The sequence below is a fragment of the Aethalodelphis obliquidens genome, unplaced genomic scaffold (assembly GCF_003676395.1).
Source record: "Aethalodelphis obliquidens isolate GAN/ISIS:26980383/991018 unplaced genomic scaffold, ASM367639v1 scaffold55, whole genome shotgun sequence".
NCBI lineage: Eukaryota > Metazoa > Chordata > Mammalia > Artiodactyla > Delphinidae > Aethalodelphis > Aethalodelphis obliquidens.
Window position 1 is genome coordinate 3901967 of NW_020837999.1, and position 18625 is coordinate 3920591.

At 42.8% G+C, this 18625-nt stretch overlaps 1 protein-coding gene across 1 annotated transcript in view; it reads right to left on the bottom strand.

Moving 5' to 3' along the window:
- Window positions 1-18625, bottom strand: part of BRINP2 (BMP/retinoic acid inducible neural specific 2) — a 116860-nt gene that overhangs the window by 11808 nt on the left and 86427 nt on the right. Inside the window, exons 3-4 of the mRNA XM_027086236.1 lie at window positions 10417-10607; window positions 9105-9313 (exon numbers count right to left, since the gene is read on the bottom strand). Coding sequence (XP_026942037.1) covers window positions 9105-9313; window positions 10417-10607 — 400 coding nt within the window. The remainder of the gene's footprint in view (window positions 1-9104; window positions 9314-10416; window positions 10608-18625) is intronic.

The window sequence follows — 18625 nt, forward strand, 5'->3', positions numbered from 1 at the left end:
AGGTAAAGTCTTCTTTATCCACACGGTGCAAAAATTCCTATAAGAAGAGCTATGGCCAAGGACTAGCCCAGCTATTCTGGGGAACCCTGCCTCTCTTGGAGTGGGATGGGCTGAAGGGCAGAGTGGGATGCTGAGTGTGGTATCTGGGAGATTTGCCTGTCCCCACCTCCAGGTAAGCTGGCCACCATACCGTCCTGAGTTCTGCCCTGGCTTTTCTGTCCACCCACTCCTGAGTTGAACACTCACCAGCAACAGGTGAGAAAGCTACACACCTTACGCAGAAGTAGGACGACCCCCAAGGGGGCACATATAGCACAGCCACTTTCCTCCCCTTTATCCTACCACTATGCCTACCTATCTACCACCAACCCATCTGCTTCCCAACCCCCACCCCCGCCACCACAATCTTGTTCAATATTCTGGGGCCGGCTCTGATGCGATTTTCTGACCTTTACTTTGCTATTTCCAAAGGTCAGTTCTACGAGAGGATAATCAATTAGGTAAGTCATTGAAAGGGTGTGAGAAGCTCCACTTTGTTAATTGTGGCACAAGGACAGGAATGAAGAAGAGACAAAGACCATGATCCCCCTGATCATTTCCTGTTAGAGGAAATGACTCAAGCCAGATCTCCACGAGTGAGGAAGGCTCACTCAGGTTTCACTAGATCCCAAAGTCATTGCTCTTTCCCCTGCTACTCTGCTCTGAGCCACCTCTGTCTTCCCTAGAGAAGCAAGGAGGTGGGAAGGAGAAGGGGAGCTGGAGAGGGTCCTCTTGCAGACATTGCCTGAGCACTGACTTGATAAGCAGGATGAGCTGAGGACCCCTCCCCCCGAGTGATGAAAGCCCCAGAGTCCCTGGCAGGTTGGAGCGGAGAACCCCGTGCCTCTCCCTGTAGAAGAGGCAGACAGCTTTGGCGGATTCTAAAGAGGGCCCCCAGAGGTAATGGAAAGTGCAGCTCACTCAGGCGCAAGCATTCAAAGAGCGCCTCAGATAAGCTTTCAGGAGAAAATAATTGTGTGCTAATTGGCCTGTTGATAGAGACAGTCCTGCCTTCAGAAAGCCCTGATGGATCTCAGGTTCATTAGCACATCCAATTTTCCATAAATGCCAGATTGTGCAAACCCTCGTTCCTGTGAGCCTGTTCTCCTCCCCCTGCCCTTAACTCCCTGGCTGCTCTTGTCCTACCTAGGGGGGCACCTGCGAAGCTAAGCTCGAGTGAAATGGGCTTCTAATTGTGAGCGATAGGGCCGGCCAGGAGAGCACGGCTGACAGTGTGTGTGATTCAAAGAGCTGCAAATTGAATCCCAGGCTGCTACAGGGAGAAATTTGGACAAGTCACTTTAAGAATGCTTGTGAGAACCACTCCCTCTTGCCATCCTGCAATCCACGTGAACTTTTACGTGGGCTCTTTTCGGGCAGCTCATGAGCATCTCAAACCCTCCTCAGTAAGTCCCTCCTCAGCCTTCAATGAATCAGAGGGTGAGCTACAACTAGGAAATAGGCCCCTCCCTTCCTTCAGGGCTCCGATTCCTTCCTGGGAATTATGGACAGGATGAATACGTATTCAGCCCTTTACAGTTTTCAAAGTGTTTTCATGTGAACTATATCATTTGGTGTCACCCCCCATCCTACGGTAGAGTGAGGGGTGATATTTACAATATGTTATTCACGGTATGTATCAGCAGGTAGGACGTCACTCATCAGGAGAGGTGCAGCCGTAGTGCCAAAGCAGGGCTCTGAGGGTCTCCAGAGTTACATTAGCCCTTTGGTTACTATTAGGGGAGATCCCGGGGTTCCAGGGGAGAGATAAAGGTGGTGAGGGTGGCACACAGCAGATTGGGTGAAGATGATTTACCAGCCTGTATGGAAGTGTTTTAATATTTTAATAACTGATGTGGCCATATCAGCTGAATATAAGCCCTGGGTACAGGTGAGTAAAACAGTCGGTAAGTCCATGTCATGGAGTTCAATAACTAACTTCCCAAGACCATAGGAATAGTAAGTATCAAGGCTGAAACCCAATCCCCGGTCTTCTCACTTGAGTAAGTTCGTCTCCCACGAAACCAGGTAACCTGCCTTCCGCTGTCAGTCAGGCATTTTATTGAGTGTCTCACCACACGCCCGACACTGTGAAGGGACCTGGAACTGTATGCATGTGAAAAGAGTCCCCACTGATCTAAGCCCTGCTGTTGTGTGTGGGCAGGTGGAGATGGGCATGTAAACAGCTGCAGTCTAATGTGACAAATCCTGCAACAGAGGTATGTACTGACCAGGGTAAACCTTGCAACAGAGCGGGATGTTCAGGGGGGTCTCGGGCATGTGTTGGAGAAACAAAAGGGGGCAGGGTGCCTCTTTCTCCACATTAGTGAAAAGAAGTTGCTAACAAAGGGTAGAAAGTAAGAGCACCTTTGCTTAGAGAAACAAGCAACAGGAAGATATGCTCGAGGGTCTTTCCTTCACCAAGGCTGAGCAAATGGGCAGAGCCCCTCACCTCCACCTCCATTCCTCCATCCAGAGCAATGACCACACTGGAAACCAGCTCAAGCCCTGAGAAGGCATGTTCAGGAGAGGGGAGTAGGTGGCAGGGGCTGCAGTACCAGCAGAGGAGTGTGAGTTCACAAGGGTGTGCTGCCGGGGGACCTTGCTGTCTGGATCTGCAAACGCTGTGTGTTAAGGCAAAGAGATGGCCTCCTGTGGAACACCATTACTATCAGGACAAAATGGTCAGGTCAACCCTATCAAGGGAGCAGCACTGTGGCACAGGATGCCAACACCTCCCTTTGCTCCTTAGTCTAGGGGTGTGTCCTTGGACAGCTCACTAAACTATGTGGAGATGAGCAGAGCGGGGAGAAGACACTAAATGCCTTGTTTTTTTCATGGTTCTCTGAATTGCAACCCATGGGGAGAACCCACGGTGTTCCCAAACAGAAACAGCTACAGGTCAAGCACCTCAGTGGAAGCTGAATAATCCTCTCTCATGCCACGTGGGACCGAGGAGTTCCAAGAAGAGGCTTCCGAGGATGGTGGCCCTTCTCTGGAGGAGACGGGCAGTGGCTCTAGTTCGAGAACGTGCATCTACAGGCACTATAACAGACGTGGATTCGAGCGCCTGCCCACCTCTCACGCTATCACCCACAGTCCTTGCTAAAGAAGTGAATCAGTGAGCCATGGTTGAGATTACATAACCCCCACTCTTTGTGTTGGCCTGAGATGAATCCTGAACCAGACTCTTTCTCTGGGGAATTTAGAACTGTGATACTGAGAGAAAAAAGAAATTTAAGAGTTGATCATGGACGCTTACAAAATTCGGAATAAATAATTATCAAGCACCTACTATGTACCAGGAACTGAGGATACTACAATGAGCAAGAGAAGAGTCCCCGTCCTGAGTGCACTGGCTGAGAGACGAAACAGATTACGTCCAGCCAGGGCCAGAGTCAGCTTCAGAGCAAGACAAAGCTAAAGGTGGGCTGAAGCCACCGGTGTACAGAAAGTCTAGAATAAACAGAGGAAAGAACAGGAGATGCAGGAAAATGAAGCAGGCAGAGATGAAAAAGTAGAGGCGTGTTCCAACAAGAAACAGAGTAACCTGGGAGCGTTACTGTTCTTTTACCGCACCTACGTGTCTGGATTGGATCCAGTGTCTTGTTCTTAGAGACCTATGGTATCCTTCACCAGAGTTCTCTTAACAAATCATCTTGATACTGCATCCACCTTGTTTCTTTCAACTTAACACGCTTACAGGCACTTGCACACACACTGAGAAGAGCCCAACCCATGTGAAAAGTGGGGTCAGTGACTCATTCATTCACTCAGCAAAACTTTACTCATTATCCATAATGTGGCAAGCTCTGTACTCTCACTGGGAACCAAAGATGCCTGAGACCCAGTCCCTCCCATAAGAATCTCATAGTTTCAGAGGCTCTCACGTTAGGTAGCAATCAGTTCAAATGATAATCCGTATAAGGGAGGCATGTGTTTGAAACACTGAAGAGGAACATTTAACTACCTTGGGAGTCAGGAAAGGCTTCACGAAAGAGTTCCCTTTTTGAGCCAAGCGAAGAAGGGTTAGGAAGAGCCACTCAGGTGAACAGATGAGGATTGTAAGTGAAAAAGACAGCAGGTACCAGGAAGGGAGACTCAAGAGCATGGCATATCTGAACAAAGACTAGGAGGTAGACAGGACTGGCTTACATGGAATAAATGGTAAGTGAAGGGTTGAGGGGGGAAACAAGGGTTGAGAAGAGTGTAAAAGGAGCATTTGGAGCTGAAACTAAAAAGACAACAGGGACAGTAGGTCTTCAACTGCCTTCCCATTTTGTTGAGAAGAGGAATTATCCCTTTTCAAGGTCCACTTGTGCTGTGGCTCATGTCCTCTCTACATTTTCTAATTTGAACTTCCCAGAAATCCTTCACGTTAGAAATTATTCTGATTGTTCAACAATTTGAGAAGGATCAAATGGGGGCTCAGAGAAGTTTGGTAACTTGATCAAAGCCTTGCCATGAGCAGTGGTAGAGCTCAGACTCGCGGGTTCTTTCCAATGCCTCACACTGCCGCCCTGGATGGAAGGCGGTGGTTTGGGCTCTGTCCCATGTAGTCAAAAACCACTGAAGGATTTTAAGCAGGGGAATGATACGATATGACGATGTGCACTCGTGCGAGCAGCATAGATCGTGAATCAGGGAGCAGAGCTGAGAATGCAGATGGGAAGACTAGTTATGTGAGAAAATCAGGTAAGCGTGATGAGGTTCTGAATTATAGGAATGGCCGTGGGCATGACGAGGAGGCAAAGGGTAAGCTGAAGAGAACATGCAAGGGAGTGATTATAGCGATGGACCAAGAGATCTAAGTTGGGCAAAAAGACAATGAAGCCATGGAGGGATGAGAGAAAGTGAGAAGTTGGTCAGGTCAAAGGACAGGAAGGGACATTAATGGGACCACAGAGTTACTGATCCAGGCCTACCTTTCACGAATGGATAAGACCAATTCTTCTCCAACTTTGACACAGTCCACTAGAGGACTGAAGGGTGAGAGGGCTTCCACAGAGTTCTGTCTTCTTGGTAAAACCCACTCTGTGCTACTGCAGTTCTTTTTACATCATTTTAAGCTGCCTAAGATACCAGCCTCCCAAACGTACCCTAGCCTGTCTGAACTTCCGTCTTCCTCCTCTCTCAGACTCTCACTCCAGACACTGGCCATCCCCCAATCTGACCCCTTTTCTTCACTTAACCTCCATCATGCTCTCTGGATCTCATGATCACTCCTCAGCAAGAACATCTATAACCTCAATCTCTTCTCAAGAGTCCGCTTCACCTTTTCATTCTAAGCACAACCTAGCCGCTCTGGAGGATGTGGTTTCCCCTGCCGTCCTCTGTAGCAGTGGCTGTCTGCCTTCCCACACCTCACACTGGCATGAAGTGAGGTGGGTCTTCCGCTGTGATATCCTGAACACCGGTCCTCCTTCCTCTCTAAACGTGAAGACAATCACCCACCACTCCTCTGTGTTGCCGTCTATTTTTCTTGTCACTCCCCCTCCCTCATTGAGGATTTTCAGTATTTACCTTGCTCACCACCCTCTTTCTTACCACCACCCGGGTCTGTATCATTCCTGCTGACGTCAGCATCCATATAGGTGATCCCTTAATACCCAGCCTCCCAGTCCCCTGGCCTCCTCACCTCCTTATCTTGTCCTCTATCCAACCCCATCTTAGGCTCCCACGCCCATGGCCGTGCCCCAGAACCTGACCCTCTGTAATAGCAATATAAAGCATTACACACTTGTACCTACTCTAGTCTCTTCCCTATAACAAGTCATCAAATCTACTGAGACTCCCAATCTTTTGACCTGGCCAACTTTTCACTTTCTATCATCCTATAATGGTCTCAGACCCCTTGATCCACCACTGTAATCACTCCTTTCTATATACTCTCAACTCCCTTGCCTATTTTTTCTTTCATCTTGTACACACACACACACACACACACACACACATCCCTTGGTTAAATCCAGCTCTCCATCTCTCCCATGCCTGTCTGAACAAGACGTGCTGAATGTAGCTGATAAAACTCACAACGCCGCTGACAGGCCTCATGTTGTAATTACGACCATGAGTCTCAAATGAGTCAGTCCTTGGTGACACCCAACAATCCGGTCCATTTATCTAGTCATCTCGTCAGTTGATGACCTTAACGCTCTGAATGACCATTTCGTACATTCTTTTCTCAACAATTCCTTCTTTCATTTAGCCATGGACTTTGCTTGTTTCATCAAGGAAACGGAATAAATCAGAAGAGAACATCCGCATCGTCCCATTGCCACATCTGCCATCCCACTGCACGTGTGAGCTGTGAGCTCTGTACAGCCTCCGCCTCCAAAGCATGAAGTGTTCATGGTCCTGTGTGAGACCTGCTGCTCCACTTGTGCCTGGAATAGCAACCTCTCTCACCACCTCGATTGCTTCTGCAATTATCTCCTGTCTCTCTGCACCATCACTTTCCCCCTCTCTACTGAGTCATTTTAATCAACATACCAATATTCTGGAATATCTCCCATTTTAAAAACAAAAACACAAGCTCCCTTGATCCCCCATCAGTCTCCAGCTATCACCTATTTTTTCTATTAGCCTTTACAGCAAGACCTTTAAAGAACTGTCTCTACTATTCTGATTCCTCACTTTGTTCTCTCTCTTGAACCTTCTCCACTCAGCCTTTTATACCCTTCATGCCACTGAAGCTACTCCTATCTAGGTTACCAGTTACCTCCATGATGCCAAGTTGAAGGTCAGTTCTCAATCTGACTGCTCAACAGTTGCCTGCTCCTTCTTTTGTGAATCACTTTCTTCACATGGCTTTGTGATCCAGCTTTGGTTCTCTTCATACCTTTATGCTCTCTGTCTCAGCCTCCTTTGTTGAATCCTCCTCGTTTGGCCCATTTCTGAAAATTGATGTGCTTCACAACTCAAAGCCCTGGGGCCACTTGATTAGCTGCATTCAGTCCTCGAGTGATCTCATCTCCTCCTTTCCCAAAGTTTTAAATACCAACTACATATGTGGATATATTTGTAAGCCAAACTTATATCTCCAATCATGACATTTCTCTTTAAATCCTGGTGTTGATAACCAACTGTCTGTCAGATATCTTTAGTTAGACATCTAATAGGAATGTCAAATACGATATGTCTAAAACTGAACTCTTGATTTATTTCTTTCAGATCTGCATCTCCCCCTAGTGTTATCCTCAGTTAATGAAATCACTGTTCATCAGGTTGCTCAGGCCAAAAAATCTCACGGTTAATCTTGACTCCTTTCTTCCAATTTCTTAGCTAACACTCAATAGGCTCTACCATCAAAACCTGGACCTGTGAATTTCTCACCACCTGTATAGCACCAGCTTTGTCCAAGCCACCACTGTTTCTCACCTTGACCAGTGCAGTAATGACTGCACTGGTCTCCAGGATCCCTCTTTCTCCTCTCTTCCCTGATCGGTAATACCCTCATGATCCAGGCCCTGTGACCACTGGAGCCTCATCTGCCACCTTACCTCCCTTTTGACTCCTTCCAGCTACACTACCGGTGCTCCTGGATCCTACCAAGCACACTCCCACTTCAGGGCAGTTGCCCTCACTCCCAGCTCTGTCTAGAATGCACTCACTCAAGATATACATGTGACTCACTCCCTTGCTTCATTCAGATCTCTGTCTGGTCTTCCCTAAAGTACCATGTCCCCATCACCCTCTATCTCCTTCCCTGACTTCATGTCTTTACACCATTAAGCCCACCTGACACTGTTCATGTATTTAATTATGTCTCCACCACTAGAATTTCAGCTTCGCGAGGGCAGGGACTTCATATGTTTTGTTCACTCTTGGATTCTCAGTATCCAGAACAGTCCCTGACACGTACAGGTGTTCAATAAGGTTGGGATTGGCACACTACTATATGTAAAACAAATAATCAACAAGGACCTACTGTAGAGCACAGGGAACTATACTCAGTACTCTGTAATAAACTGTATGGGAAAAGAATCTGAAAAGGAATAGATATGTGAATATGTATAACTTTGCTGCACACCTGAAATTAACACAATGTTGTGAATCAGCTATACTCCAATATAAAATGAAATAAAATAAATTAAATACTTATTGAACGAATGAAAGAATGATAAAACTTCCTTGTGAGTCTTGGATGGGATGAAAGCAGGATGTGAGACAAGACGGAACCTCCTCTGCATCCTAACTTTATATTTAGAAGTAGAATATCCAGTGTTCTCAAGTATCTTCACTAGTCTTCCCTCAAACAACATGAACTGTCCTAGAAATCTTCTAGATGTCAGTAGAGAACATGGGATGAAAGTTATAGTTATTAAAGTGACAGTAACTCTTGAGCTTTTTCAACCATACATGAAATCCTATCACCCCTCTGCTTGTTTTCTATTGCACTTTCTCACAGCCACGTGATCTGGCTCCAGCCTACCTCTGAATTCCATCTTGGACCAGCATCCTTCTTGTTCATCTCACTGCAGTCACAGCAGTCTTCTCTGTGTTTCACCAAGGCACCACGCTGGTTCCTGCCTCAGGGCCTTAGCACTTACTGTTCCCCCTGCCTGAACACCCTTCCCTCGGATCTACACACAGCTGACTTCTAAGGATTCAGATCTCAGCCTCGAAGTCTAAACCCAAAGTGCCCTCCCTCGACCAATCTGGCTAATACTCACTGTTCCCCTCTCTTACCTCAGGAAATCTGTACCTACGACTCGGTCTTTTCCTTATATCATTATGTGGAATTACTGGGCTGATTTTTTACTTGTGTATTATCTTCATCCCCCACCAGAATGTAACCTCTGGAGAGCAGGGCCCTTGTCTACCTTTCACCACAGTCTCTCGGCTGGAGCCTGCCTTAGGGTAGAAGCCACGTGACTATTTGCTGCAGAAGGAAGACACAGACCATGTTTTAGGGCTGGTTTAGGGTTGTGCCCACATCAGAAAGCTGCTTTCCCACTTCCATCAGTCAGGCCTGGCTCACTTGGAGCCAGTTAACACCCAGGCCTCCCTCTGCTTTCTCTGCCTGTCTGCCCTCCCTCCCCCAGGACCTCTCAGGCCCTTACCTTGATGGCCCCTGTGGCTATCTGGATATGGTGCAGCCGTCGCAGGGTGCTCTCTCTGTCGATGAAGTAGGAGGCTGCCAGCTGGTGCAGGATCTCCAGGGACACAGCAGAGCTGTTCCCACCGCCCCCGACTATAGGGGCAATTCCTGCCACCTCTGACTTTCGGCTCAGCTTCCGCTTGTCCACAAAAATGGTCAGGGACTCTTCTCCTACAGCAAACAACATGGGTGCACTGGTGAGGCCTTCAGCTCCCTAATCCCCTACCAATAAGAATGTGAAACCCTTCGCCAGGGGAGACCGAGCTAAGAGGGAGGCCACGGCCCCTGCTGACGGACTCTTCTCATCCATGCCATGTTCAGAACAATGTCATCAGACTGCGCCACGGGATAAGGGCACCACTGCCTGGGAGGCCCTCTGCCTCCTCCCTGCTTCCGTAATCTCCCAAAGCTCATTCCCCCGCCCCTCCGGCTTATCCAGTTAACATCCTCTATTGATCTCTATCTCAGGCAATCTACCTCCATGGGGAAGATAAAATTCTCCGTCTCAAGTTGTTTATAAGAAGTCACCGTGGCTATTTCTGCTCCCTAACAAAGGGCAAAAGCCTTGAAGCTCAACCTCCCTTTTCCCCATCAAACACTCAGCGCCTACCACATGCCGGCAGCTGGCCTGAACCCTTGGAGAGTTCCTTTTGTCCATCAGACAGTGAGCTAAATGTTATAATAAATCCTGCTTTCTCCTTTCCAGGGCAGAGAGAATGCTGCCTATTCCCAGCTCTCAGTTCTGCGCTGGGTCCTAGCCATAGGTTGCGCCATCCCCTAGCCATAGGTCCCCTTCCACCTTTGCCTCCATCCAGCCCAGAGTCATTCTAATTGGTTTGGCTGGTTACCAATCTCTACAGAGTGGAAGCAGAGAGGTCAGGGACTCAGTGGACATTTACTTCTTTGCCTACGGGTCTCACTATTGTAGCCACAGCCAATATTAAGATATGGAGAAACCTCGGGGTTAGATGGCTCAGTCAAAAGAAAAGTGGGAGCACTTCTGGCAAGTGCTTAGTAGGAGTCTGTCTGTCCCCCAACCTCCTTACCCCACATCCCCTCCCCAGGAGGATGCTTATAAGCAATGTTCTGGGGTGAATTTGGATGTCAAGAGATTACACTGTTGACAAATGCACCAGAAAGAAAACGTTTCCCAGTCAATAATAGGCCAGGAAGAATAAAAGACCCAGGAAGAGTTTGAAGCTATAGTCAAGGGGTCTTAAAGCTATTTTCGATGAGCTGGCAACCAATGAGTGTAGGATCGTGGTATTGCTTACCTCCGAGGGTGGCAGAAAGTAAGAAGTGAGTGCCGTACTTTTTGATCAGGTTTTCGGTGACCTGTTGCAGGTTGGGTCTCCTTCCGAGGAGGCGGATGTTCCGGATAAACTCTGGGGCAAGAGGCAATGGCAAACTAAAGAAGTCCTTCCTTTCTAGAGCCAGGCTGTTCACTTTCCAACGTGCAAACTCCCTGGAGGAAAAGTCGAGGGACAAGGAAAAGCTCACTGTATTTTGGAACAAGAGGCATAAAATCGGAAGCAGGTAATGTTCTTCCTCCACTTGCACCCCCTCATCTCCTGTCAGCATACATCTCTGCAGATGGAGGGACCACTGCCTGAAAGAGGCCCTCTGGTCTCTGATTCCCAGTCGGTAAGAAAGCCCTACCTCAGCTGACCTCCATTAGTACACGCTCCCATTGGAGAGTGGCTTATTCACCTGAAGGCAGTCATGGTAGTAGTGTAATGGGGAAAAACAAACAACGAAAATATTGGAAGTGGTTTGCTGAAATAAGATCTAGTCACAACTGCAACTCAGTGGATGAGTCACCTCATGGCCTCTGTTACCCATTTTGAAAGTCAGGAGGTGGGTTTAGAACAACAGTTCTCAAACTTTTTGGTCTCAGGACCCGATCACACTCTTAAACATGATCAAGTCCCTGTATTTAGGTGGCTTCTGTCTAATGATAATTACCCCTTTAGAAATTAAAACTGAGAAAATTTAAATTTAGTTATCTATTATTTCATTTAAAGATAATAGAAATAAATCCATCATATATAACATAAATAACATATTTGTGTGACAGTCACTGTATGTTCTGGAACAAAACAGATTTAGTAAGAAGAATGGCATTGCTTTGCCTTTTGGCAAATCTCTCGAGTTTCTGGCTTAGCAGGAGAGAGCTGCATTCTCATATTTTCTTCTAAGTTCAATCTGTTGTGATAATTGTGGATATTCTTCTTCGGTACCACACGAAACTCAACAAATGTACTTTCTTAAAGGTTAATTACAGTGTGGAATCTGAAACCGTTATCAATAAGCTTTTCATACTCAGTTACATTAAAATCCAGCATTCTATATTGTACTTTGAATGGATCTTTTTACTCTTTATGATTGTGTAACATCATGTATTGGTCATCCCTCTGGAAAATATGGGACCACTGAGTTATTCAGATCTTCCACATTTTGACACTTTTTATTATATAATATCAAAACATCATATTTGTTAATATCACCACAAATCTCAAGAAAAAAGTCTTTAAATATTGGAAAGCTGTCAAGCTCACGATGACAAATACAAGTTTTCCAAAATTTCAATTTTCATTTGAAAGCTTAAATTTTATCATTGGTAACAAGTACTGTCAGTTACTTTCCTCGAAGAGGCAGGCTTGCTTCATTCTTTTTTTGTTTTTTTGAGAAAATGTCTGCCAAACACTAAAATCTGAATAACCATAGATTGTTGGTTGTTCTTTCAAGAAAAATTCAGTCCCATGAAAAAAGTGGCTAGTTCAACTCACAACTCAATCACAAATGTATTTTTCTCTGAGATCATCATTCTTCAGTAACCTCAAACATGCTTTATATGTACGTTTCATCTCATCTTACAGAATATTAAAAAAGACATGTACTCATGGGTCAAGATCCAATAAAATTAATAAATTTTACTGCTTCAAGGACATTCATGAAGTTAAGCATACATGTATGTGTGTGTATGTTTAGGTACGTAATGATGAATACCTGACTACTAGTGTCCTTTGGTGAGACTGCCCTTATTTAAGTTAAGATGCCAGCAGTTTCATTCACCATTGCTTTTGCACCTTTATTGCAAATGTCAGCATGGACATCCTGAAAGGAACTAAGAGGATGTACATTTTGAGAAGCTCTATTCTAGAAGATGGCAAAGTTCCCTTCTAGTTCCATCCGGAATTTTAATCTTCACGCTTTACTCCTCACTGAAATATTTGTATTTTAAAGGGTGAGATTTAAATGATCATATCCACTAGTAAAAAAGGGGTTTTCCATTGCCTCCCAAATTATACTAGTAAGGATCAGCTCCACTGCCTTAGAAAACCACAAAATGTAGTCTTCTCAACTTTCTCACCCATCCCAACTCTGCTCTTCATGACAGGGCTAAACCTTGGTCTAAACTTCCCCCAAAATCCATGAAGTACAAATGACAAGTCCACAGAAAAAAATAAAATAATTCAAAATAAATAAATAAAAATCCATGCCCATTTGAGGCTACAGAACTCCCCTATCTAATTCTAGAAACTAAGACAGAGAGCGGGGGCATGTGCCAAACATTACCAGGGAAACAAAGGAAAAGGGATAACTAATAATTCAGGGTTCTGACAAATTAAAATTCCCACTGTGTGGCTTTATTTATCTAAGCAGGTAGTTCATAATAATGCATTATCTTTTATTTCCTTTGTGGAGGAAATGCTAAACTTTAAAGTACAGGGTATTTGTCAAAATATTTTCTATCCCAAATCCCACTGCAGCATAAAGAACAGTTGCTTGAACTCACTTCTTATTGGCTGGATGGCCAATCAAAGACATAGAGCAGCTTATTAAACAAACAAACAAACAAAAAACCACAAGATCCAACCATGTTCTGTATACAAGACTCACTTCAGCTTTAGGAACACATACACTGAAAGTGAAGGGATGGAAAAAGATATCCCATGCAAATGGAAACCAAAAGAAAGCTGAGGTAGCTTACTTCAGACAAAGTAGATGTAAAGCCAAAGGTCATTATATAATGATAAAGGGATCAATTCATCAAGAAAATATAACATTTATAAATATTTATGCACCCAACATAGGAGCACTGAAATATGTAAAGCAAATATTAACAGATCTGAAGAGGGAAATAGACAGTGATACAATAACAGAAGGCAGGGCTTCCCTGGTGGCGCAGTGGTTGGGAGTCCGCCTGCCGATGCAGGGGACGCGGGTTCGTGCCCCAGTCTGGGAGGATCCCACGTGCTGTGGAGCGGCTGGGCCCGTGGGCCATGGCCGCTGAGCCTGTGCGTCCGGAGCCTGTGCTCCGCAACAGGAGAGGCCACAGCGGTGAGAGGCCCGTGTACCGCCAAAAAAAAATAAAATAGAATAACAGAAGGCAACTTCAATACCCCACTTTCAACAATGGATAGATCATCCAGACAGAAATCAGCAAAGAAACATTAGACTTAAACTATATGTTAGACCAGATGGACTATATGTTACACCAGATGGACATAACAGATATTTATAGAACATCCCATCCAGCAGCAGAATACACTTCTCAAAGGCACATGGAACATTCTCCAGGATAGATCACATGTTAGACCACAGAACAAATCTTAATAAATTTAAGAAGACTAAAATCATATCACACATCTTTTCTGACCACAATGGTATGAAACTAGAAATCAATTACAAGAAGAAAATGGGAAAATTCACAAATACATGGAGATTAAACGACATGCTCCTGAACAACCAATGGGTCAAAGGAGATATCAAAAAATATTTAGAGACAAATGAAAATGGAAACACAAATACAAAAACCTGTGGGGTGTAGTAAAAGCAGTTCTAAGAGGGAAGATTATAGCTATAAATGCCTACATTAAGAAAAAATAAAGATCTTAAATAAACAACCTAACTTTACACCTCAAGGAACTAGAAAAGAAGAACAAACTAAGCCCAAAGTTAGTAGAAGGAAAAAAATAACAAAGATCAGAGTGAAAATAAATGACATAGACACTAAAAAGACAATAGAAAAGACCAATGGAACTAAAGGCTGTTTTTTGAAAGGTTTAAAAAAAAACAGGCAAATTGTTAGTTAGACTAAGCAAGAAAAAAAGGAAAGAAGACTCAAATAAAATTAGAAATGAAAGAAGAGACATTACAACTGATATCACACAAAGGATCATAAGAGACTACTATGAACAATTATACACAAAATTGGACAACCTAGAGAGAATGGATACATTTCTAGAAATATATATATATATATATATATATATATATATATATATATAAAACCTACCAAGACTGAATCATGAAGAAATAGAAAATCTTAACAGTCTAATTACTAGTAAAGAGATTGAATTAATCATCAAAAACCTCCCAACAAACAAAAGTCCAGGATCAGATGGCTTCAATGGCAAATTCTACCAAACATTTCAAGAAGAATTAATACCAATCTTTCTCAAGCTCTTCCAAAAAATAGAAGAGGAGGGAAACTTTCATACTCATTTTATGAAGCCACCCATACCCTTATACCAAAATCAGACAAGGACATTATAAGAAAATAAGATTACAGGCCAATATCCCTGATAAACATAGATGCAAAAATCCTCAACAAAATATTAGCAAACTGAATTCAACAGTACAATAAAAGGATATACACCTTGATCAAGTGGGATTTACTCCAGGGATGCAAGGATGGCTCAACATCAAATCAATCAATGTGATACACCACATTAACAAAACAAAGGATAAAAATCATATGATCATCTCAATAGATGTAGAAAAAGCATTTGACAAAGTTCAATATCCATTTATGATAAAAAACTCTCAAGAAAGTGGGTATACAGTGAACATACCTCAACATAATAAAGGCCATAAATGACAAGTCCACAGATAATATCATACTTAATGGTGAGAAGCTGAAAGCTTTTTCTCTAAGATCAGAAATAAGACAACATTGCCCATTAGCACCACTTTTATCCAATATAGTACTGGAAATACTAGCCAGAGCAATTAGGCAAGAAATAAAAGTCATCCAAATAGGAAAGGAATAAGTAAAATTGTCCCTATTTGCAGATGGCATAATATTATATATAGAAAACCCTAAAGACTCCACCAAAAACTGTTCGAACTAATAAACAAATTCAGTAAAGATGAAGGATACAAAATAAATATACAAAAATCTGTTGCATTTCTATAAACTAATAGTGAAATATCAGAAAGAGAAATTAAGGAAACAATCCCATTTACAACTGCATCAAAAAGAATAAAATACCTAGGAATAAATTTAACCAAGGAGGTGAAAGACTTGTACACTGAAAACTGTAAGTCACTGATGAAAGAAATTAAAAAGACACAAATAAATGGAAAAATATTCCATGCTCATGGACTGGAAAAATTAGTATTGTTAAAATGTCCATATGACCCAAAGCAACCTACAGATTCATTGCAATCCCTATAAAGATTCCAATGGCATTTCTTACAAAATAGAAAAAACAATCCTAAAATTAGTATGGAACCACAAAATACTATAAATAGCCACAGCAATCCTGAGAAAGAAGAACAAAGCTGGAAGTATCATACTTCTTGCTTCAAATTATACTACAAAGCTATAGTAATCCAAACAGTATAATATTGACATAAAACAGACACATTGGTCAAAGGAACAAAAGAGCCCAGAAATAAACCCACACATATATGGTCAATTATTTTATGACAAAGAAGCCAAGAATATTCAATGGGGAATGGATAGTCTCCTTTGACATAACTGGAATGATAATGGGAAAACTGGATAACCACATGCTAAAGAATTTAACAGGACACCTATATTACATCATATAAAAAATCAACTCAAAATGGATTAAAGACTTGAACTTAAGACCTGATACTATAAATCTCCTAGAAGAAAACATAGGCAGTAAGCTCCTTGACATGAATCTTGGTGATGGTGTTTGTTTCTGGCACCAAACCCACTCTCCCTGCTTTCTTGTAGGACACACCTAGACTTCATTAAGTAACAAAGAATTTCTATCATATCACTTAGTTTGTTAGGGGGTGAAAAAGGCAGGTATTCTTCCATTTTCCACAGTTTCTTACAATGGTGATAGCTCCTCACTGAAAGGAAAGGCCACTTTACCAAAGAGGTGAATCCCACTAGATTTAATTAAATCTAATAAATAAAAATTGGTTCTCACATTACTTGCTTAGTGCACTTCATTCAGGACTGCTGAACAGTATCTCCTACGAGAAGCTTTTTCCCTGACCATCCCATCCAAAAGAGCACACCTACCTCTGCTTCCCCATGCCCTGCTTTACATATCTTTTTAGCACTTATACTACCTGACATAATATATATTTTTAATTCTCTTTCTCTTCCATTAGAACATAAATACTATGAGGTCAGGATTGATTCTTTCTGTCTTATTCAACAGCAACAGAACAATGCTAGATGTTGTAAAACAGAACAATAGTAGATATTCAATAGATTTTTGTTGAATGATTGAGTCTCTCATTTATTTTATCTATTTAAAATAAACAACCAGGCTTCCCTGGTGGTGCAGTGGTTGAGAGTCCACCTGCCTATGCAGGGGACATGGGTTTGTGCCCTGGTCTGGGAAGATCCCACATGCCGCGGAGCGGCTGGGCCCGTGAGCCATGGCCGCTGAGCCTGCGCGTCCGGAGCCTGTGCTCCGCAACGGGAGAGGCCACAACAGTGAGAGGCCCGCGTAGCACACACACAAAAATAAATAAATAAAATAAAATAAAATAAACAACCATTATTTCATGTCACAGCTCTCCGAATCATTTAGTTGTTTGCAAATTATTGAAACTAGATTTAAAAAGTTAGTGATGAGAATACATAGAAGCAACAACCAATTAGTGATTGATGTGAAATAAAAGTAAAGCATTCTAAGTGTGTATACATATCAATGAGAAAATTAGATTTGATTTATAAAAATGTAACTTACGGGCATATTTTGTGCATTTTTTATATATAAATCAAGGCACTGAAGGTATTTTCTTATGCTTTGGTAAACTGAGTCTGAATCCCCTTCCACTGTCTTCAGTGGACATGGACAACTTCCAATGACAGTCCACGTGCCAAAGTGCCGCGAGTATGGAGCGCCCATTCAGACTCTGCTGTGCTTTACACCCAATGTTAAACATCAACAGCTCCAATCCCCTATACTAGGTCTAACAACAATCTCTGCCACACTCATAGTGTTAAAGAGCCCCAAAGAGGTAACAATCTTGGAGTTCTGTACTTTTCCTTAGTCTTCATCTCCCTTTGTCCAACATCAGACTTGACATATTTGATTGTATCACATATTTTATCCAAACCCAACAAAAGTTTTGAGTGTATCTTACTCAAGTGAATGAATATACTGAAGCTCAGAAAGCTAGGTATTTTGCCTGATGTCACAAAATTACCAAGAGGGAAATTTGGGCTATTAGAATTAGAAGAAACATTTGAATACTATTTGCCAGCCTCTTTCATGTTATCACGTACATTGAAAATTCTCTGTATGTGATGCATTGGGATCAATGAATGAGGCTTCTCGGGCCTGAGGAGACAAGCACAGGGAGTCCTGCTACCCCAGACCCTGCCCAGTCACCCCAAGGGCTGAGGGAATCAATATATGGACACTCCTATCATCCATCTGTAGCACCACCACATGCCAGCATGCAGAGCAGGTGAGAACATCTGTTCCATTCCTCTTACATTATAAGAAAATCAGGAAACAAAGAGGGAAGTGGTTTGCCTAAAACAATATAACCATTTGGCACTAGAACCAGAACAAAATCTAGTGTCCTAACCCTATCCCAGTGCTATTAACAATAACTATGACGATGGTGACAATAGTAACAATGAGACCCGGAGAAGTTAAGAAAATAACTTGCAAAAAGTCACACAGCAAGTGGCCGAGCTATGACCAAAACCCAGGTCAATACCATACTGCTGTTTCTATAACACTATTTTCCTTTGTGTATATTCGATTAAGTGTATTTTATTTCATTCTAATGCTTTTTAAAAGTTTACTATCTTTCAACAAAGATATTTTCATTACCCAGAACACTTAATTCCTTTAATTATCTACACAAAACAGGAATGTACTGTATATCGAAAATGTAGTGCAACATACACACCAAAGCAAAACCTTTTTTGGATGAAGGTAGTTTCAATATACCCATTTGCAGGAGGAGAAATTAAGACCTAGAAAAAAAATCAACTCCATACACAGGGTACCATGCAAGGAATCAGAGATAAAGGCCTGATTCCAGCTCCTAGGGCTGCTCTGAAAATCGTAACACAGAATAACAAATGACTTAGAAAATGAATGATACTGTCTTAGGAAGGTTTTTATGAGCCAGTAATAAAAAGTAATGGTTAACATTTAATGAATTCTTAGCATGTGCCAGGCATTCCAAGTATCTTGCAAGTATTAACCAATATAATATTCAAAACACCCCTATAAG